This window comes from Chanos chanos, chromosome 12 (assembly GCF_902362185.1).
Source record: "Chanos chanos chromosome 12, fChaCha1.1, whole genome shotgun sequence".
Lineage (NCBI taxonomy): Eukaryota > Metazoa > Chordata > Actinopteri > Gonorynchiformes > Chanidae > Chanos > Chanos chanos.
Window position 1 is genome coordinate 6,267,531 of NC_044506.1, and position 19,420 is coordinate 6,286,950.

Below are 19,420 nucleotides of genomic sequence, written 5' to 3' on the forward strand. Positions count from 1 at the left end.
AACCTCTCATGTGATTCCTCATTCCGCATTAATTTTGTGAGGAGAGCCAGAAAGATGGCTGTGAAAGACTTCAAAACACACTACTGTGTGTCTCTGTTGTTTTTACTTATTTATTATGTACCTGGATTGATGTGTTATGGAGATCATTACCGACGGCAGGTAAGTTCAACTGCTGACGGTTTTCAGTTTCTTTTATTCGGTGTAGCCTCCTGCACTGCGTGTTTACAATGTATCTTTCTAAATTTGGATGCTAGCTTAGCCCAAAAATAGGATAGCGATTTAATGATCCTCAAGCCAGCATCAAGCTGTTAAATCGATCCATTGTTTCTCTTCCATTTCCTTCATACGCAATCTAAACTTTGCTGAGATTAATATAAAACTTTTAAGATCGTATGTGTCCAGAGGAGCCGACGGCTTGACAGTACTTCATTCTAGATGTTTTTCTCAATGAAGATTGTAGATAAAGCACATAGCTACATAGGAAGGAGCTGTAACACTAAAAACACACACACACACACATCTGTAGTCAGTTAGTTAGTTTGCCTACCTTTAAATAAATTGTTTAAAAAATAAACAATGACATAGTTGTGACATGTTAAAATGTACCAGGCTGAAAAATGTTGAGAATTTGATTTGATTTTAGTGGGGTGAGCAAATACGTTATTTGACAGTATGTCTGACTGGTTTCGACTAGCTCAGACAATTTCGCTTTACCATAACAGCGAGTAAACCCGGCCATTCAGCGTACTGATGAAACGCATACTGGGAACATGTCATTTTGCACACCAAGTGCCGCAGCTGTATACCGCTCTGGTTTTGAAGGGACAAACAGACCGAGTAATTCCTACGGGATGTAGTTGTAGTTTCAGGGAACTTTGCTCACCTGGAGCAATGTCTCCTAACCTCAGCCCTGAGCCCAGAGATGGTTGGCCCTGGGTTAACTCTGACATGACTGAGTTAGCTAACCCAGCGTCTAATGAGTGCAAAAACCTGTTGACGAGTTAGCGCTAAGTAGGAGCGCGGGGCCTCAGTTTTCAGTGATGAAACCATGTTTGTAGTCGCTTTGGACATTTCTATTAAGCTGTGGTGCCACAGATGTCCTCTCACGTAACTTTCATGTTTTGTTTGTATCGTCTTTGTTTACATGTCTGTCTCCATTTCGCCAGCTTTCTATGGAGTTGAACCCAGGGTTGAACGGCTCTCTAACGCCACCTCCTGGTGTGGGTATAGTTCACGTGCGGGCACTGGGGCAGAACGACACCCTGCACTTCCTCCTCTGCAGCCATGGGGCGCCAGCGCTACTTCTGGTTCACACAAACTCCACCTCATCCTCACTGCAGATTAACTGGAATGAGTTTCTGAACCGCAGCACGGCAGGCAGTGTGAGGGTGGCACCACAGGACAGTGTGCAATACAGCCGTGCACTTGTGTTGACGAGGGTGAGTCTGGCTCACGGTGTTGGTAATTAATAATTAGATGCAGTAGTGCTCAGCTTTAACTGGGTCAGTCAAAGATAAATTGAAAATGTATCGTTGTCAGTGAAGAGGTATTTCACATTAATCTTTTCTTAAGCCTTAGCTGATGTACCCCACACACTTCACACACAATGATTTTTTTGTTGTTCGTTTTTAAGAATGTATACGTCGATTTTGGGGGGGGGGGGGGGGGTGTTGTGTGTTTTTTTTTTTTTTTTTTTTTGCTTTTGTTTTTTGTTTGTTTGTTTATTTTTACTTTTAAACTTACTAAAGGTATTCTGTATATCTGACCGCATTTTGGCTAAGGGGTGGTCGTCTCAAAGTTTCTAAGTTTCTGGAACTTTCTTCTCAGCTGTGGGAATATGACGACGTCAACGACACAGCAGATCCAAACAAAACAGACCCTTCCTCGTTTTTCCCCCCGTACGAGCTGGCGAGCTTCACCTGGGATGACCTGAACAAGACGGTAAACCTGACCGATCACACGGTGCGGCTGTGTGGAAAAGACAGCGCTGAGACTTTCAACAGCAACAGCTCCTTCTGCCTGCTGGTGAGTCAGTATGTGCCTTAGACCACTACATCAACGCTTCTCCACATGGGGAATTTCGTCAACCTTTACGGAATTTCCTTTTTTTTTCTTTTTTTTTTTACCAGTGTCAAATGAACTGCAAGAATGTTTATTTTGTCTTCAGACCAGTGAGCTTGGGACAATAATAAACACTCGGAACACTCGTTTTCCTCTCTCAGTGTAAATTTTAACGCTTGGTAATTTACTTTGTAGGGCTTGTCTTTTCCAGAGCTCTCATTACACAAACCATCATTTTCTTGCTTGTCTATTGCCTGTCATATGCTACGCTTTGTGGAAACCACAATACTATTGAAATTCTATCATGTCTGAATGATGTTAAACTTCAATTCTAACTCTCCTCTGGGAGTTTGACCAGGGGGGTGTTCCACAAAGTGAGTTGAGTGAAAAGTTAGTCAACTCAGAGTAAGCAGTAAACTTCCTAATAGAAGAGCCCTCTTCATTCTCCTAGCAAAACAAAGCCATAGGGCTCTTCTATTAGGAAGTTTACTGCTTACTCTGAGTTAACTAGCTCTGAACTTTCACTAAACCTGCTTTCTGGAACACCCCCAGGGGTTAGTTAAATCCTCTTGAAAAAAGTGAGAACACACGTATGTCCCCAGGTCAATAATGACATTTTTTATGTGGTAATGTTTTTTAATGAATGCTGTTGTGTTGTATGCAAATAAGCCTATGTAAACTTTATACTGGTAAACAGCACTTAAACTATTAATTCAACAGCAGTGACTCTCCTTTCCTCTCCTCTCCTCTCCTCTCCTCAGTTTTCGGCTTATGAGGGAGTTGGTCGAGAGGAGGCGTGGCCAGCTCTTCTCCACAACGCTAACTCCTCCCAGCTGAGGCTGTGGTTAGACCGTGTGACTCCTCGGTCCAATGCCTCGCGCTTCCTCTTCGAGCTCCAATCAGTGGGCAGCCCGCGCCATGAGAGCAGAGTTGACGTCTTAAAATCCATAGATGACGAGTACACTCCCTCCATTTTCCAGGTAAGACTGGGCTACAGCAGAGGCCGGTGTCAAAATGTGTAGCGTGTCCCAATCGCTGACGCGGTGCTAGCATTTGGAGCCTGGACACAGTGGTTTGCTTTCTTCATGTATGAAGCTGGTTCAAGCCAAAAAAAAAAAAAAAAAAAAAAGAAACAAGAAACATGGGACAAAAGTTGCTCATTTACACTGGATGTAAAGTTATTGTTTTGGCAGAAATTTTTTAAAGTAATTTGTCCTTCCCAACCAAGTACACTACTTTGACTCTATATTACTGAAAAGTAATTGAGTGTTCTGTAAATTGTTTGAGATATATGTTACTGCCTTTCCTTTGAATAAAAAGCTGTTTGTTTGTTTAAAAAAAAAAAAAAAGGATAACTCAGATCACCTCACACGCTCAGATTGCCTCTCCATTCCTTAGCATGCTGTCTCTCTGGTAGCCGCGCCTCAATATAAGCCCTGTCTAAATGTTTAGTAAGTCATCGTTAATATAAGCCCTAAGTAGATATGTAGTAGGTCATCTTTAATATAAGCCCTGTTTGAAAGGTTAGTGAGTCATCTTGTCTTTCAGGTGTCTCAGTGGGTTTTCTCCCCGCCTAATGCAAATACAGTCATGGGCTACACACAGTGGAAACCAGTGGCCTATCGCAAAGCTGCACCTCTCACAGAAGACGCAACACCGTGTAAGCACTCCCCTCCTGTCGCCGTGGACCAGGCTTCGCCCTCTGGCTTGGTTCTGGCCTATTTCGGAAAGGAGTCCCGGACGTTTGGGCTGAACATGACGTTCGGGATCAAAGACGCGCCCTACTACAACGCCACCTACTTTCTCAGCTGGTGAGGTCCTTGTGTGTGCACAGTGCTTCTTCAGGCAATGTGCGTGGTGTTGGGGCTTGAGTTTGCGAGTTTTTCTTTTTTAACTAAACAGGATTTTTCAGTCAGCCGGATCTTTTGGGTCAACAGTCAAACCGTCAACTGTCTGTCAGAGGCACAGCTAAGTATGCTCCTAGCAGACAGTCTCAACCTCTGTCTGAAGTTCCCCATCTGAATATTGCTCATTTCAAAACCAAGAGGCAGTGCAGTTTCTCCTGCCTGCAGGGAGTGAAGCTAGCTCCAAGCTTAATGTCAAAATCTTCATTTTACCAAGACAGCAATCATGAACACATGTTAAAACAGGACAAAATATCTACCATTCTCTCTCTGCTCACTCCTGTATGTTTCTCTCTCTCTCTCTCTCTCTCTCTCTTTCTCTCTCTCTCTCTCTCTCTCTCTCTCAAGTTATGAAGGCAATGGTATGACTGTTATGCAGAGTCACTCTGAGTTGTTTGATACACTGTGACGTGCAAACCCAGTTCTGTTTTGCTGAATGGCTTGTCAGGGCAGGCGAGAGTAAGGGAAAATGAAAGCAGTGTTTAAGTCACAGTGCTCATCTTGATGAATCTGCATTTTGGCTTGTTGACACATTGGCTTTGTGTGTTATAAACTGATGGGTCATATTATTTTGTGTGTGGATGCTTGTGAGGTTAAAGAACAGACTTGTGTCAGTGAGGGTGACGCGTCTTTGAAAAAGCCTTTGATATTTTACTTTTTTTTTTTTCTTTTAATGGAGCTTTCATCATTTTGATTGGGATTTATTTTATTTAGAAGACCATATACTTTATGTAAGACTTGAAAAATGTTTATCATGTTTTTCATTTTTGTGTTGAGGAGTCATTAAAAAGAACATTCTCTCTCTCTCTCACAGGACCGTGTTAGTGGGAATGGGTTCCCCTCCTGTGGAATTCTTCTCCCCACTGGTCATGGCCATTATGGCTATTGGACTGGGCGCCCCACTGGCCTTCATTCTGTTTGGTGGCATTTACGTCTGTGTCCGCAAGAGGAGGGCAGAACCATCGGGCTACGAACCAATCAACTGAGACCACACGGGCCTTGAGATTCCCCGTCAGTTTCCTCTCGCACAAATGAGCAGATGCAAGTTCGTGTTGTCTTGATTTTCAATCACATGTCAGTCAGGCCTGAATCGCCAGGAATTGTGGACTCCTGTGTTTTGTTTTGTTTGTGTTCTCTGGATGCATTATGGACATGTAGCCAAATCTACACGAAGCATTCAGACGAGATACTTTATGACAAGATCTCTCACTCTGATCAATTTCAGAATCAACCAATCAGAGCACAGCATGACTGTCAGTGCTCTTATGGAGGTCAAGAATTGCTGTTTGTAAAATTTCACAGATTTGGAATTGTTACAAGCCTGATCCACTGACTTTGCACATACAGCTCATTCCTAAAATACTTTTGTGTCAAATACTGTTTTATTGCACTCTTAACAGTTTTTACTGACAGACAATGGGGTTTGTTTGGTTTTTTTTAGTGCACAATTCTAATTCTCGTTTTTTATGATTCGCTTGTAAGTGTCTTTGAAGATGGTACTTTTGTGGCACTGCACAGGGTTAAAATCTCCCTTTTCTTATGGACCAACTCGTTACAAAAGCTCACTCTCTCTTTTTATCTTCCTCTTCCCTTAACGAACTGAGATGAATTAAAAACAACCGAGGAGGTAAGTAAGAAACTGAAGTGAAACTCATGTCATGTTGTGTCATTTTGGGGTTTTTTTCTGCACTCTGTGTGTGTCTGTGTGTCTGTGCGTGTGTGTGTGCGCCTCAGGGAATCAGACTGTTAGACTGACCCAAACTTGATTAACTTTAGACTGTGTTTGTTTAAAATGTTTTTTTTGAGGGGGGGGGGGGGGTGATTTGTAACACTTCTCTGCAGAAAGAGAAAAATGTAAGAAAATAAACTTGTTGGATATTCTCATACGCCTTGTATAACTTGAAATGGATAAACACACTGCTCACTGACACCATACAGCAATTTGTTGTCTGAAAACATTGTTGAGTCTGTTGCTTTAATGCAGAAAAAAGAAATCTATTTACATTTAATGAAATGATTAAAAGAAAACTGAGCACAAAATAACATGAAAGCTGTCTTCTGTGTGTGGCCTTTTTTTGCTGTTGTTGTTTAATTTTTACACAAAGAATGTAGAGTATACAAGAATATGACAACAAGAAACAAATTTTAAGTTTAGTTTTCTGTCTGTCATTCCAGTCTGAGAACCTATGGTTTGTGGACTTTGGACTTCTGGAGAGTAAAACAGCCAGTGCAAGAATCCTATGTAAACAAATATAGGCACACCTCTCCAGTTTAATGAAATTAGCTTTAATAGAAACATTTACTGCGCAGTATTCAGAGACCATAAATCAGTTATTTCATCACATATACAGTTTGATTTAAGCCCCCTGTAGCTGTGAAGCCAGGCAGCTCTAAAGACATTTCAGTGGCTTTGACACAAAAGTTACACAACATATCTGAATCTTGAAAAGTGGGTTTCAAAAAGCTACAGTAGTTCCACTGCCACATTCAGTGACTAAGATATTAAAAGCATTCTTTTTCAAACAAATTTCATGTAAATACACATGTTGGAGGATTAGGGTGTGTCACAACCTTAGTCTCAGAGCTAAAAAGAGACTGAAACATCACTGACTCCAATGATTGTGCCAAAGAAAAACCAAAGGGCTGATGGGAGTGGTTTGTTGAGTGTCACTGTTCCTGATCCTGTCCTGTGTGTAGGCAGATAAAAGGAGAGACATTTGGCAAAAACCAGAGGGGATATCTACAATACTTTAAGTTCTTTCTCGTGCCCCTAACAGGTAATGTAAACCTAACTCTCAGTCCTGACCTCGCGACTCAAGGTCAAATGAATAATATCTATATACACAAAATGCTCATTAGATCTGATCAGAAGTAAGTCCAGACATTGAGTGGTTGCTCTTTGATTTCATGCTGTGTTGTAATCAACTCCACTGTAGAGGCACATATCTTGAGAGACACGCTGAAGCATCAGGAGCTGGGATAGCGTGGTGGAGGGTTCCCCTTCAGGCAAACTTCAGTTTTGCCATTCATAGATATTTGTGCCCAAATTCTTTGCTTTTCCAAGTCCTATTGAGTTCTTTTTCTTCTCTTATTCTCCATTCTTGCCTTTTTTTCTTTCATTATCCCTCCGAGTTTCTGGGATTTCAGTTTATTTCTTTTTCTTTTTCTCTTTTCGGTCCAAGAACTAGCCCCACCATCTCCGTTTGGGGGGCGGGGCTGTTGTGGGAGGGGCCACTTCAAAAATCGATCCCTGGCCAACCGGGGAGCAGACGAAGTAGAGGTTAAATCCCAGCATGATCAGTATAGGCAGGAACGTCAAACCGTAGCCCAGACCTCGAACGCTGCTGCCGAACGATACGCAGGCCCAGTAGATCAGCCTGTAAAGAGATCAGACAAAAACATTTCACCGCGTACGAAGGGAGAACAACAAACGCAATTACATACAAGTCCTTCGAACGCCAGAGATAATGTTATTGGTTTTTCTTGGTCGACGATAAAAGGATCCCTCATAAACGAGGTTGTATGTTCAAAGCTGCACAGATAAGAAGCTAGAAACGGTGTCAACATGTATGTAACTAAGAGGAACATTTATGTACACGCTCAAAAACAAAGTCATGTCGGCTCCAGAACAAAATGAAGGAACCAGATATTTGACAGCAGCCCAAACACATATAATCCAATCAGAGCAGGGTTGCAAAAAACGTATAAAAATGTCAAAATCAGTAAATCAATCAGAATATTATCTCTTACAACTCTGAAACTGCAATCTGGATTTTGAACATGATAAATCTCTTAGTGAATAAAAAAACAAACAGCTTGAAAGTTGTGCTGTACTTAGCGATTTCACTTGAGCAACTCCATGACAGAGGGCACAGAAAACAGAGGAGAAGTACCGAGGCTACAAGCTTTTCCCCAAACATGCCGATAACATAACATTTCCCTAACAAATCCAAACAGTCACTTTAACTGGTTTCCAGTTCTCCCATTAAGTCACAGCCTGTGCTACTGTCAGTGGTCAAACAAATGATTGCAGAGCCTCCCCTGTGTATTGCGCCATCGTTCTGGTGTCTAAGTGTGGGCCTTTGGGCTGGTCACCAGAGGAGTATACCCTTCCAGTGTTACTGTCATTTACCTGCGATATGGACCCTAGCACTAGCGTCTTGGTCGCCTGCCAATCTGTCTCTGTACTTCATTCTACTTTATTTGTGTTTGTCACGATTATCTAAAGCATCCCCTGTGCCCTTGATTGAACTGCCTTTCGGGTATAAATAAAGTTGTGTTGTATCGCCACTTAAGGACAAGTTAGGACTATTTCAACAGTGTGGGTTCTAAGTACCCACCCCATCACTACCCAAAATCAATACGCCATCATATGACTCGTCATTCTTATTATTTTTAATAATTTTTTTTAAAATTCTGATTACTGGTTCTCGTAGTTCGCGCGTACACACCTGCCGAACACGAAGATGATGGTGAGCAGGGGGACGAGTCTGAGCATGTCCTGCGTCAGGTACGTGGCCAGGAGACCGAGCTGGGTGAAGTAAAGCAGGAAGAGATAGACAGATTCACGCACGTAATGACTGTGCACTGCCACCTCCCTGCTTTCCCATTTACCGTCAAACAAAGGCTTCAGAGCACCAAACTTTAGCCGGGCCACACCCTGTACCAGTGCACCTGACACACAGAGAGAGAGAGAGAGAGAGAGAGGGAGAGGGAGAGAGAGAAGGGGGAAGCTTATGTACACCTGTATAACAGAAAGGCAATATATAGACGTAAACAAACCAACCAAATTTTTTTTTTTTAAAGTATCATTTCCTTGGTATTCATATAGGGTAGTTCCAACACTGGCGAGTGAGAGGGCTCAATCTAAATGACTGATAATTTCAGCTGAACAAACAAAAAAGGTAAAAAAAAAACCAAAAAAAAAAACCCCAAAACATTAAAATAATATGACTCAGTGAACTCAATGACTGTGATTCATATACGGAAACCTTATCGGATGCATGCTACTCAATGCATATGCATCTGATGTGTGTAACTGCGTGTATATGTGTAATTGAAAGTGTGTGTGTGTGTGTGTGTGTGTGTGTGTGTGTGTGTGTGTGTGTGTGCATATGTGTGGGTGTGGGTGTGTGACTGATTAGTCAAAGTTAAAGTCCATTTCCTTACCCAGCACAATGGGTAGCGTGGCGAACACGGAGCAGCGCAGCGTGTAGACCAGCCTGAGGGGACCGGCACGGATGGGAGGGGACTCAAAGGGCAAGTAGGTATAACCAAGCCACACAAGCAATGGGAAAAACACTGCTGCCCCTGCCAGAGAGAAACCAAGTTTCGCAACCTCCACACAGAAACTAGGAACACCTAGAAGGGGGGGGGTGGGGGGGGGGTGGTCAGAGGTGAGAGAGAGAGAAATAAGAAAAAAAAAACCCCAGAGGAACAGAGACAGAGTGTGAGTGATTCTGAAGCACCATTATTTGCACTTTGACTGTCCTGTGTAAAGAGTATCATTTTCATATTTTCATAAACCTTGCTTTCAAAGTTCGGGCCGGAGGTTACCATTGGTCAGGTTTTGAGCAAAATGTAATTACTTTGTTGTTTCACAATGCACCTACAGTATTAAAACACCCCACATCTGATCTCAGACGATAGCCTGTTCATACAGCATTATGGATGGTCAAACATTAATTAAATACCAAAGTTCAACCTTATATTACGTGTCAAACTGCAGCTGAAAACAATCCAGCAGTTTCTAACTGCTCAGTGCCTAGTATTTGAGCCTTTTTTTTGTTTTGTTTTTTTTAAATCTTGTCAGTTCTTAAACTTTGTTCCGAATAATTGTAGAGAGGATTTTCTATTTTATTCCCAGCGTTATTCACTCTCTTTGTGACTAGGTATGTTAGAAGTAAACAATACATAAACATGACTGATTTGGTTTGATCTGAAAATGTGTCCATAACCAATACTAGCACTCTGTGCTTGAATTCAACTGTTCTCCCGTTAAGTGCTGTGAATGGTCTGCTTGGACCAAATAAATGATTGATGTTATGAATGCTGCTGACACACACCTTTGGGTTTGTCCACTGTGTCGAGCCATGGTGAGTGGTAATACTGAGGGGGCGGGTCGTTTTGCGTGGCGTGCAAAGGAACTCTTTCTATTAGCTCCAAGGCATTAAAGCTGCTATCGTCTGGTAACTCCAGGTTACTGGAAGGCTTCACGACCGTGACCTCAGGGGTGAAGACGGGTCTGGTTTTCTCGGGGATCCGATGTGCTTGGCTTTTGTCATCTTCGTCGTCGTCATCCTCTTCCTCGTTGTCAGCCAGCGATCCATCGTCTCCGGCCCACCCGGCGCCCCTCGTCCTCTCCTCCTCTCTCCAGTCGCCATCTGCCACCACTCCGCTGTCTCGCATGCCCAGCTCCCTCGCGCTCTCCGTCCGGCTCTGCTGACCCTGCTCTGAGAGTTCGTCTTTTTCCGTCTCCCTCTCTTTCTCCTGGCTTGTCGGTTCTTTTACGGGCATGGCACAGTCTTTTGGCACGTCTCTTTTGCCGAGTTGGTCAGCTGACCATGGCAGGGTGCTGGCCTCTGAGGCAGCCAACTTCACCGTTTCTTCCTCTTCTCCCTCCTCCTCGTTCCTCTTCTCTTCCTCTTCTTCTTTTTCTTCCTCCTCCTCCTCTTCTTCTTCTTCTTTCTCATTCTTCGCTTCTTTATGTTGTTCTGTCTCTTCCTCTTCCCCTTCCCTTCTCTCCAGTTCCTCCACAGCAGACCTCTGGAGTGCTGCTGGATCTGAACTGGCTACAGAAAGCCCTGCCTCTCCGTCTGGTTCGGTATTAGCAATCAAGGGTTCTGACATATTGAGCTGTGTTGTCTGTCCCTTTGTGTGTCTGTGAGTAATATGTAGAGGAGTCCGATGGTCTACGCGTGTCAACCTCCTTGTCTGTCCGTATGTCTGTCTCTCAACATGACTCCCGAAATGCTTTTCTGTCTTTGCTGTGTTTATCCATTTACATTATTGTCTGTTCTTTTAAGTTATTCATCTGAGATAATGCAGTCATGCATCAACGCAGGCCTCTTACCAGTGCCACAGCTATTTAATGCTTTTCCTGAGGGGGAGAGAGAGAGTGAACAACTTTTCAAGGACTACCTCCTCTATCCCCTGAGTTTTATAAATCTTATCAAAGTTCACAAATGGTAGGCACAAAAGACTTTTTGCACAACTGGGCAGAGTCTGAATCGATAAATATATGTTCTTATCTTTCTGCGGAATCATTCTTATGGAGCTCAATTATCAGTCAAGAGAGTTTAATGTCCCACAGTAACACACAACCGCAATCAGTGGACACATTTACAATATACATTCACACAAATAATGCTTTCAGTGACACTTCTCACTCGAAAGATCAGTTTTACCCTGTTAACTTCCTTTCTATTTCTGTCAAAAACCCAAGTCAACATGGTAAACTATGCAACTGGTCCTGCTAAACCTGCATACCCACCAGATTACTCATACTTTGTACCCACAAGAACAACACAAAAGAAAACCTTTAATTAGAACCGTGAAGTCTCTTCTGACTACTGTAATACAACAAATCAGAGTGTTTTAACAACTCCCGACATACCAAAGCTTCAAACACGATATCAAGAATTTCAAAAAATAAATAAACAAGACGATCGAACGTGAGCTACGAGTTTCGTCGGCTGTCTGAAATCAGGAAAAACAGGAACGTTAAATGAGGGAAAAACAACAAGCTCTGGCCTTACCGCATAGTCCGTCTGCACTTCTTGATGTACCATTAAAACATGGTTTCTTCATACATCTTTCCGTAGAAAGGTATATGTACAGAGTTTTCTCTCACGCTGTCGTTTTTCCTTCTTGCCCGTGACTGGCGGAGTGGGTGGTGACAAATGACAGGTGTGGTTAGGTAAATTATTGTCGGAGACATTTTTTAGCTCCTATCTTATCATGTGACTAACAGTGCCCACGCCCAGGGAATATTTACACGTACCAAAGTTAAGAACTAAAATAATGCCGCATTTATGACTTTTATCTCTTGTTATCCCCAAAGTCAGATGTTTGATTTTAGGCATGCATTAGATATTTACATTCAATGTATGTGGTTAAAATATGCCTATGAGTCTATAGGTTACTGCGAAGGTGATAAACTCGAGATTTGCATCACAGAGACGATGCAATAAATCATTAGACATTTGGAAGCTGTCGTTACCCGAAGTTTGTTTTTTCTTCCGAAGTATTAAAATCAAGTGCCTTTAGTTACTTGTTTACGGTTCCTTCTCCAATGAAGAGGCAGAGTTCACTGCACGTGCGTTAGCCTGGCGCAGTGAAGCCGAACTACCTCTAACTTATGGCCCGCACTCCAAGAGCCACTCACAATACTGCCAGCGTTAAAACTGGCCAATCGAAAAACATTTGAGCGGCAGAAGGCGGGTCTAATTGCAACGCGGAGGGTAGGCTGACCCGATGTTGTCAAGGCTGCGCTGTGAAGTAACGGAGCATCGCGACAGTAGGAGAATAATGTGATCTTTACAATGATAGTTCTTTTAATTGTATAATAAGTCATAACGTAATGAGTGCTCTGTGTCGAGAAGTTGTAACCCTGCAGCTGGGACACTATTCAAACTTTGTTGGAACACACTGGTGGAATTTGCAGGTTAGTAACTAGCTAAAGCTAAGACGAGCTAGCAGCTCACCCAGCTTCCTTTGTATAATTAGCTTTCTGAAAAGTACTATTTTTGTCTCAGTTTATTAGTCACTGCTGTAAAATTATATTCTGTGATTCTCGTGTCTAGTTGCATGTGTGGTTGTACGCTCATGTTGTCTCAGTAAACACATCAGTCAAAGAGTTTCTGTGCTGAAACATTGTGATAGTTCTGTAATCTAAGAAAAACGTAATGCTAGCATGGGGGCAGTTTTTCATTTCTTAGTGATTTTTTTTGTTGTCGTTGTTGTCTGAACTAAGCACGATGCTCCGTGATTGCGGAAATCTTGAAGTGCCCCACGTTTGTGAGCAAGCAGGAGGCTGCCCTAATGACTTGAACTTATAAATAGCACTTAACGGGAGATATAAACTCGTTTATTAAGGTTTGTGAGAATGATACGGTCCGTCCAAGAACCTCTGCATCCGTGTAGGTTTTCTCTATCAGCTGTTTCAGCCTAAAACAAACCTAGAATCTCAGCGGATTAAATGATCAGTTTATCCATCCACTGGTGTAATGGTCCACCTCTCTCTCTCTCTCTCTCTCTCTCTCTGTGTATACATATTTCAGGATGCCTCCCTGTGTTATGATCCTGACATGCCTGCCGGGGAGCTGCAGAGCGATGTCTTGTTCCGAGAGGGCGTCACTCTTGGCGGTCATGTCACCTACACACCCCGTCTCATTGTTATGGACCTCAAAGGTATTGCAGCAATGCTGTCGGTTGTCACAGAGGGACCTGAGATAGAACATTACATTAAGATTACAACGTTAAGCATTTGTTTGTGTTTATAGCATAGAGTAGTATAGAATACTATCCTGTAAGTGCTACGTTGAAGACCTACTGAAGCATTATAGGTGTATATCATGTTGTAGCATTGAATACTGTATAGCCAAGTTCATATAGCTTTGTTGGCTCTATGTATAGTGTATCATAGCTTAGTTATTGCTGTAATCTTCTATAATACACGGCAGCTTGTATTGTTGCATGTGAATGGGCCAGTTCATAAGGTCCATAGCAGTGAACTGACCAAGTGTCCCATGGTTTCCTTCTCCAGGCAGTCTGCAGACTCTGAGACAAGAGGGCAGCTTGTATGGCTCAGAGAAGGAGAACAGTACCTTCACATGGTAACTGTGTGTGCCTGTGTGTGTGTTTTACGTTTGTACACATATATTGGCTTAAAGATCATGTATACGTAATTACCGATACATATACCCATGGAGAATGAATGTTTGTTTGTGTCATGTGCAGGGATGGAGGTGTCATCACCCATAAAGAGAGTCCACCACTGAAGAATTCCTTTCTCGAAGACCTGGACAAGCTTGATGTAAGCACATAGACTGCACTGTTTCACCCACTGCACACAGCCGCCACACTGTGCTTGGATGTGCTTCCTGTCTTCCTCTGTCTCGCTTTTTAAGGAATATTCTTTCTCTCTCTCTCTCTCTCTCTCTCTCTCTCTCTCTCTCTCTGAGCCGTTTCTTTTGCACTGTACCAAGACCCGAACATCTGAGGCATATGTAGACGCTTTCTTGTCTCAGTCTTCAGTAGCCCTGTGATCATGCTGGTTATGTAATTTCACGCAGTGAGGTTTTATTTCAGAAAGATTTTAAGCATTTGTAAAGGCCAAAGCACACAGTCAAGGCTTCGTATATGTTTTATTGGCTGTTCATTCAAGGGTTCGTGTCTTGAGCTGTCTTCATTCACAGTGTTTTGCATGTTTTGTGTATGTTTTGTGTTGAAATGTTTGCTCTGATCCGTATTTCCTCTGTTGTTGTTGTTGTTGTTGTTGTTGTTGTTGTTGCAGCAGGGAGAGATTTTGGCCAAACCAGACCTGAGTCCTACACAGGTGCCCCAGTATTCAGGTGGGACTGATATCTCAGATTAATAACAATAATAATAATGATAATAATAATAAAAAAAAAACAGCTTTGTCCAGTCTCCCCATACAACAGGCTGTAGAAAACAGGGTTTAATGTCTTTCTGGTGAAAATAAAGCATAAAAAGAACACAAGGAAGAAAGGTCAATGAAGTTCAGATCCGCAATCACTTTAGTGGACTTAATATATTGAATTTTAAGCTCAGTGGAAAACGCACAACCAAAACTATTCTTATTAAATTGCTATTATCATGTTGTGAATGCAGCTCTCTCTCAGGTGTGTCAGATAAGCTGTTGGGAAGAGGAGAAAGAAACAGTCCAGGGTTGGAGTAGGAAGCTGGGAATGTTTTCTTCCTTATCAGACTTCCTCTGGCCAAAATATTCCTCTAATTTATGAAAATTTGGTTTTTGAAAACCTTTTTTTTTTCATAACATTTTGCTTTTAATGCAAAAGAGTGTAGGACATACACAGAAAACACGGAATAACTTGAATCTAACTGATATGAAATAACAGACCAACCCAGCATGTCAGCAGTTTCAGCAAAAGCATGTGGCCTTTTTCAGGGGTGGCTGAGGAGTAAGTCTAAACTTAGTCTTATGAATAAATTTGAAGAAAAAAAAAGACACTTATTGTATCTTTGTCATTAGCCTGTGCAGTCATGTCGTCATCTGTGCTTGTTAATGTCTGCGGTAGAGACTGATTGATCGATTGATTGACTGACTGCACCCAGAAAGTCATCAAGACACTGGATTGTCAATCTGATGTGACTCATGCATTTCCTGTGCTGTCCTTGGTGTGTAGGGGCTGTTCCCATGGAGACGGTGAACAGCACTCTGGAGCGCATACAGAAGACCTATAGGCTGGAGGGAAGCGTGAGGGTGTGGTCTGACTTCCTCCGCATCCACCTCCATCCTCGCACCATCTCTGTCATTACCCAGTACAACCACGATGGGTGTGTGTGTGTGTGTGTGCATGTGTGTGTGTGTGTGTGTGAACCTCTGTGACTTCTCAATTATGCCTCAGTGCTGTGTTTCTGCCTCTCAGTTAGTGAAGGATTATTCAGCTTATTTAGTGAAAGCTTATTTAGGTACTTTTTTTTCCCACCAGATGTCTGTGTTTTTGTTTGTTTGTTTGTTTCTTTGGCTGGTTGGTTTTTGTTTGCGTGGTTGACATGGGATGCTGAATAAGCATTGCACTGGTCTTAACTGTGACCATGGAAATGTGCGTCATGCAGTTAACAACAGGTGCTGTGGGAATTTCTCCACTGTGTTTCCAGTAATACCAGTTTAACAATAACTTGCATGGGGGACATAGATCTGAATGTTTGTTGTATTCACACTGGTTACTTTGCCAATATGTACTTTGTTAAACTGCGCATTTGTGCGCTGGGGTGTGTGTGTGTGTGTGTTTGTGCGCAGTGAGTCGGAGCGCCTGGAGGCGTTTGGCCAGGGGGTGACACTGTGTCGGGGATCGGTACTGGAGGACCTGGAGGACAGATTGCATTTCTTTGTAGAAGAGTGTGACTACCTGCAGGTAGCCATGACAACACCACATAAGTCAAAGTGTAATTCCCACACATCGTGGCTTTCTCAGTGAAGACCTGGATTAGGTCCCGCTGTAAAGGAAGGCTTTCTGCTCCCACTGCAGTGAAGGCCAGACATACTCTCAATTCTGAGCTAAACTTGACCTTAAACTTTTAAAAGCTTGATGGTAAAGCTTTTGTTAATCAGATCCCTTGATTCAGAATGTAAAACTCTTGTCTGTCACAGCTGTAATTCAGGTTTACATCACAAACACAATGAAGATTGTTGCTTTTCTGCTCTCTGTCTCACCCACATCTCCTGTAGGGTAGTACATATTTTTCATTAAGGACAAAATATCAACTATCCTGTGTTCATTTTCTTTTCACTCTCGTGTTTCTCTCTCCCTCTCCCTCTCTCTCTCATCTCTTTCATCATGCTGGTTTCCAGGGATTTCAGGTGCTGTGTGATATCACTGATGGGTTTTCTGGTTTGGGGTCAAAGGTGACGGAGTTACTGCAGGATTCCTATGGAGGGCGGGGCATCCTGACTTGGGGTCTCGCCCCAGTCAGTCACCCAGACTCTGTAAGTGAACTGTGATTTACGGCTGTCAGCACTGCTCTCCGTCTCAAATAATGGTTGTTTCTCTGTAACTGCATTTGTTAGTATTGTGAAGAAGTCTCAAATATCTATATTAACCAACACAATTAGAAAAATAATAACAACAGGAAGTATTAGTAGTAGTAGTAGTTTTGTTGATATTGTTATGAAATGTTATCATTCATATAGAACCTTTCACCTTTTGGTATTAATCATAAAAATGGTGAGAAGCATAAAAGGAGATAACCCCCCCCCCCCCCCCCCCCCCCCCCAAAAAAAAAACGCAAGTAATACTTAAACACAAATATTTCCCTTTAAACTGTAATCTAACTCTTTATACTCATGCAGATGAGTCATCGCAATGTGTGACAGATGATTTCTTTTGTTATGACTGTAACAGAGTCCAGTGAAGGATCTTTACCATTTGATAAACTACGCCCTTGGAACTGTGAACCTGGCCAATCACAGCTCTCTCTTCTGCCCATTGACCTTAAGGGGCGGGCTAGGTCTACGACCAACCTCCCCGGTCTCCTTCCCATTCATCAACTATGATGTGAGTCACTCTTCCTGTCTGTGTCTGTGTCTGTCTGTGTCTGTGTCTAGTCAAGGGCAGGTTTTTGGGTTTTCCTGCTGATGTGAAAGCTGTGCATTAGTCTTACTGTGAGTTCTCAGGCATTGTGTTTCAGAGCAGTGACCCAGCGCTCTACAGTTTAATAAATACTGAATGACATGGGCTTGTGCACAGAAAGGCTCGATATTTATACGTCTTTTCATTTGTTCATGCTTTTCATGCCCTTGTTTAGATGCCACATTTATATTTCTGGCATTTGATGTTTCTCTTTTGTTCCCCTGCTTCATTATCTCCCTCTTCCTCCCTTCTCTCCCTGTCTCTGTTTCTCTCTCTCTATCTCTCCCTGTCTCTGTTTCTCTCTCTCTCCCTGTCTCTGTTTCTCTCTCTCTATCTTTCCCTGTCTCTGTTTCTCTCTCTCTCTCTCTCCCTGTCTCTGTTTCTCTCTCTCTATCTCTCCCTGTCTCTGTTTCTCTCTCTCTCTATCTCTGTTTCTCTCTATCTCTCCCTGTCTCTGTTTCTCTCTCTGTCTATCTCTCGCTGTCTCTGTTTCTCTCTCTCTATCTCTCCCTGTCTCTGTTTCTCTCTCTCTCTATCTCTCCCTGTCTCTGTTTCTCTCTCTCTATCTCTCCCTGTCTCTGTTTCTCTCTCTCTATCTTTCCCTGTCTCTGTTTCTGTTTCTCTCTATCTCTCCCTGTCTCTGTTTCTCTCTCTGTCTATCTCTCCCTGTCTCTGTTTCTCTCTCTCTATCTCTCCCTGTCTCTGTTTCTCTCTCTCTATCTTTCCCTGTCTCTGTTTCTCTCTCTCTATCTTTCCCTGTCTCTGTTTCTCTCTCTCTATCTCTCCCTGTCTCTGTTTCTCTCTATCTCTCCCTGTCTCTGTTTCTCTCTCTGTCTCTGTTTCTCCCTGTCTCTGTTTCTCTCTCTCTATCTCTCCCTGTCTCTGTTTCTGTCTGTCCTCCTCCCTCTCTCAGCCCACCCTGTGGTACCACTCCAGCTCCATCCTGGCGTTACTGCTGGACACACTGACAGTGTCATACAGACTGAGACACAACAGCGCCACCATGTGGCAGCTGTCTGATGCGCTGGCCGTGTCAGGGAGGAAGGTGAGTGTTAAAACCATTACTGAGTTTTTGTTATTTATAAATGTAATATTGCATGTTCCATGAAGAAAATGGTAACTTATTATGCCATTTTTAGATTATTACATTTGCGTACTGTGAAATGCAATTGTGTAGTTGCTTCAGGCTGAGCTGAATTTGGAATGTTGTAGATATTTATTGTATGTCTGGGTAAGCATCTATGTCCTAGTCTCAGTTCACACTAAGGCTAAAATTAGCAAGTAAGGCATGAACGTACAATACGTTATATTCTGTTTGTATGCATGCGATAATAGTGTGTTAGTCAGATATATACAATATAAGTTATTGGGATCCATAAATGCATTAATATGGTTTTATTACTTATAATAACGCTGTAGTATTTGTTTATCATTGCTACTTTTACCCATGTATGTAAAACATGGTCTGCCCTGTTTAGTCAAATATAAAAAAGCATGTTCATTTTAATAAACAAATTTTTAGTGCTTTATCAGACACTGAGGTTGCGTTTCAGGTGGTCTCTGCATATGGCGCTGTTCCGTTTCCCGTGATGCATGGCAGCTGTCTCCCAGATGCTCTGGATGCCTGCTCTGACACGTTGCCTTGGAGACCCCTATCGGCTTGCCCCGAGCTCAGTGATGGGCGTTGCTTTGGCCAATCGGTGACCCTTAGAGGATTAGAGGGGCAGAACTTAGTCAGGTGAGAAGAGTCGCTGACTGCGTCGGGATTATTGTTGTACGATGTCTGAGTGTTACTTTTATATTTATAAATGCAGTGTGACACATTCTGTTTAACATTTCTAGACAAAAAAAAAGCGGTTTCTGGGTCTTAATTTTAAGTTAAGTTTATTTGTCATATGTAGGTTAACACAGGGTCAACAGTACAATGAAATGTATGAGACAATAGAAGATTAAAATAGAAAAAGGTGTGTGCAATAAATATAAACAAAAATATGAAATATAACACTATGTACATGTGTGAAGGAGGCTTAAAATTTAAAGTGGCGAGTGTAAACAACGGTATTGCACATAGGGGGATGTACAGCTTTTATGTACCATTATAGTATTAGAGTGGTAATC

General features: G+C 42.5%; 3 protein-coding genes across 3 annotated transcripts in view; 2 read left to right on the forward strand and 1 right to left on the reverse strand.

The window, feature by feature from the left end:
* The first annotated feature begins 69 nt into the window (after positions 1 to 69).
* On the forward strand, positions 70 to 5,625 carry glmp (glycosylated lysosomal membrane protein). The gene is made up of 6 exons (XM_030789270.1): positions 70 to 159; positions 1,167 to 1,439; positions 1,828 to 2,025; positions 2,823 to 3,041; positions 3,610 to 3,872; positions 4,780 to 5,625. The coding sequence occupies exons 1-6, from the start codon at positions 130 to 132 to the stop codon at positions 4,949 to 4,951; spliced, it is 1,155 nt and encodes a 384-aa protein (XP_030645130.1). The 5' UTR covers positions 70 to 129; the 3' UTR covers positions 4,952 to 5,625.
* A 1,524-nt stretch (positions 5,626 to 7,149) lies between these two features.
* Positions 7,150 to 10,577, reverse strand: tmem79a (transmembrane protein 79a). The gene is made up of 4 exons (XM_030789433.1): positions 10,031 to 10,577; positions 9,135 to 9,326; positions 8,417 to 8,639; positions 7,150 to 7,342 (listed from the first exon to the last, which is right to left on the reverse strand). Exons 1-4 carry the CDS (start codon positions 10,479 to 10,481, stop codon positions 7,150 to 7,152), a joined length of 1,059 nt encoding a protein of 352 aa, XP_030645293.1. The 5' UTR covers positions 10,482 to 10,577.
* A 1,928-nt stretch (positions 10,578 to 12,505) lies between these two features.
* msto1 (misato mitochondrial distribution and morphology regulator 1) overlaps positions 12,506 to 19,420 on the forward strand; it is a 10,477-nt gene continuing 3,562 nt past the window's right edge. Inside the window, exons 1-11 of the mRNA XM_030789038.1 lie at positions 12,506 to 12,630; positions 13,247 to 13,376; positions 13,732 to 13,801; positions 13,926 to 14,001; positions 14,482 to 14,539; positions 15,356 to 15,506; positions 15,973 to 16,087; positions 16,525 to 16,659; positions 17,075 to 17,227; positions 18,216 to 18,347; positions 18,856 to 19,040. Coding sequence (XP_030644898.1) covers positions 12,547 to 12,630; positions 13,247 to 13,376; positions 13,732 to 13,801; positions 13,926 to 14,001; positions 14,482 to 14,539; positions 15,356 to 15,506; positions 15,973 to 16,087; positions 16,525 to 16,659; positions 17,075 to 17,227; positions 18,216 to 18,347; positions 18,856 to 19,040 — 1,289 coding nt within the window. The 5' untranslated portion in view covers positions 12,506 to 12,546. The remainder of the gene's footprint in view (positions 12,631 to 13,246; positions 13,377 to 13,731; positions 13,802 to 13,925; positions 14,002 to 14,481; positions 14,540 to 15,355; positions 15,507 to 15,972; positions 16,088 to 16,524; positions 16,660 to 17,074; positions 17,228 to 18,215; positions 18,348 to 18,855; positions 19,041 to 19,420) is intronic.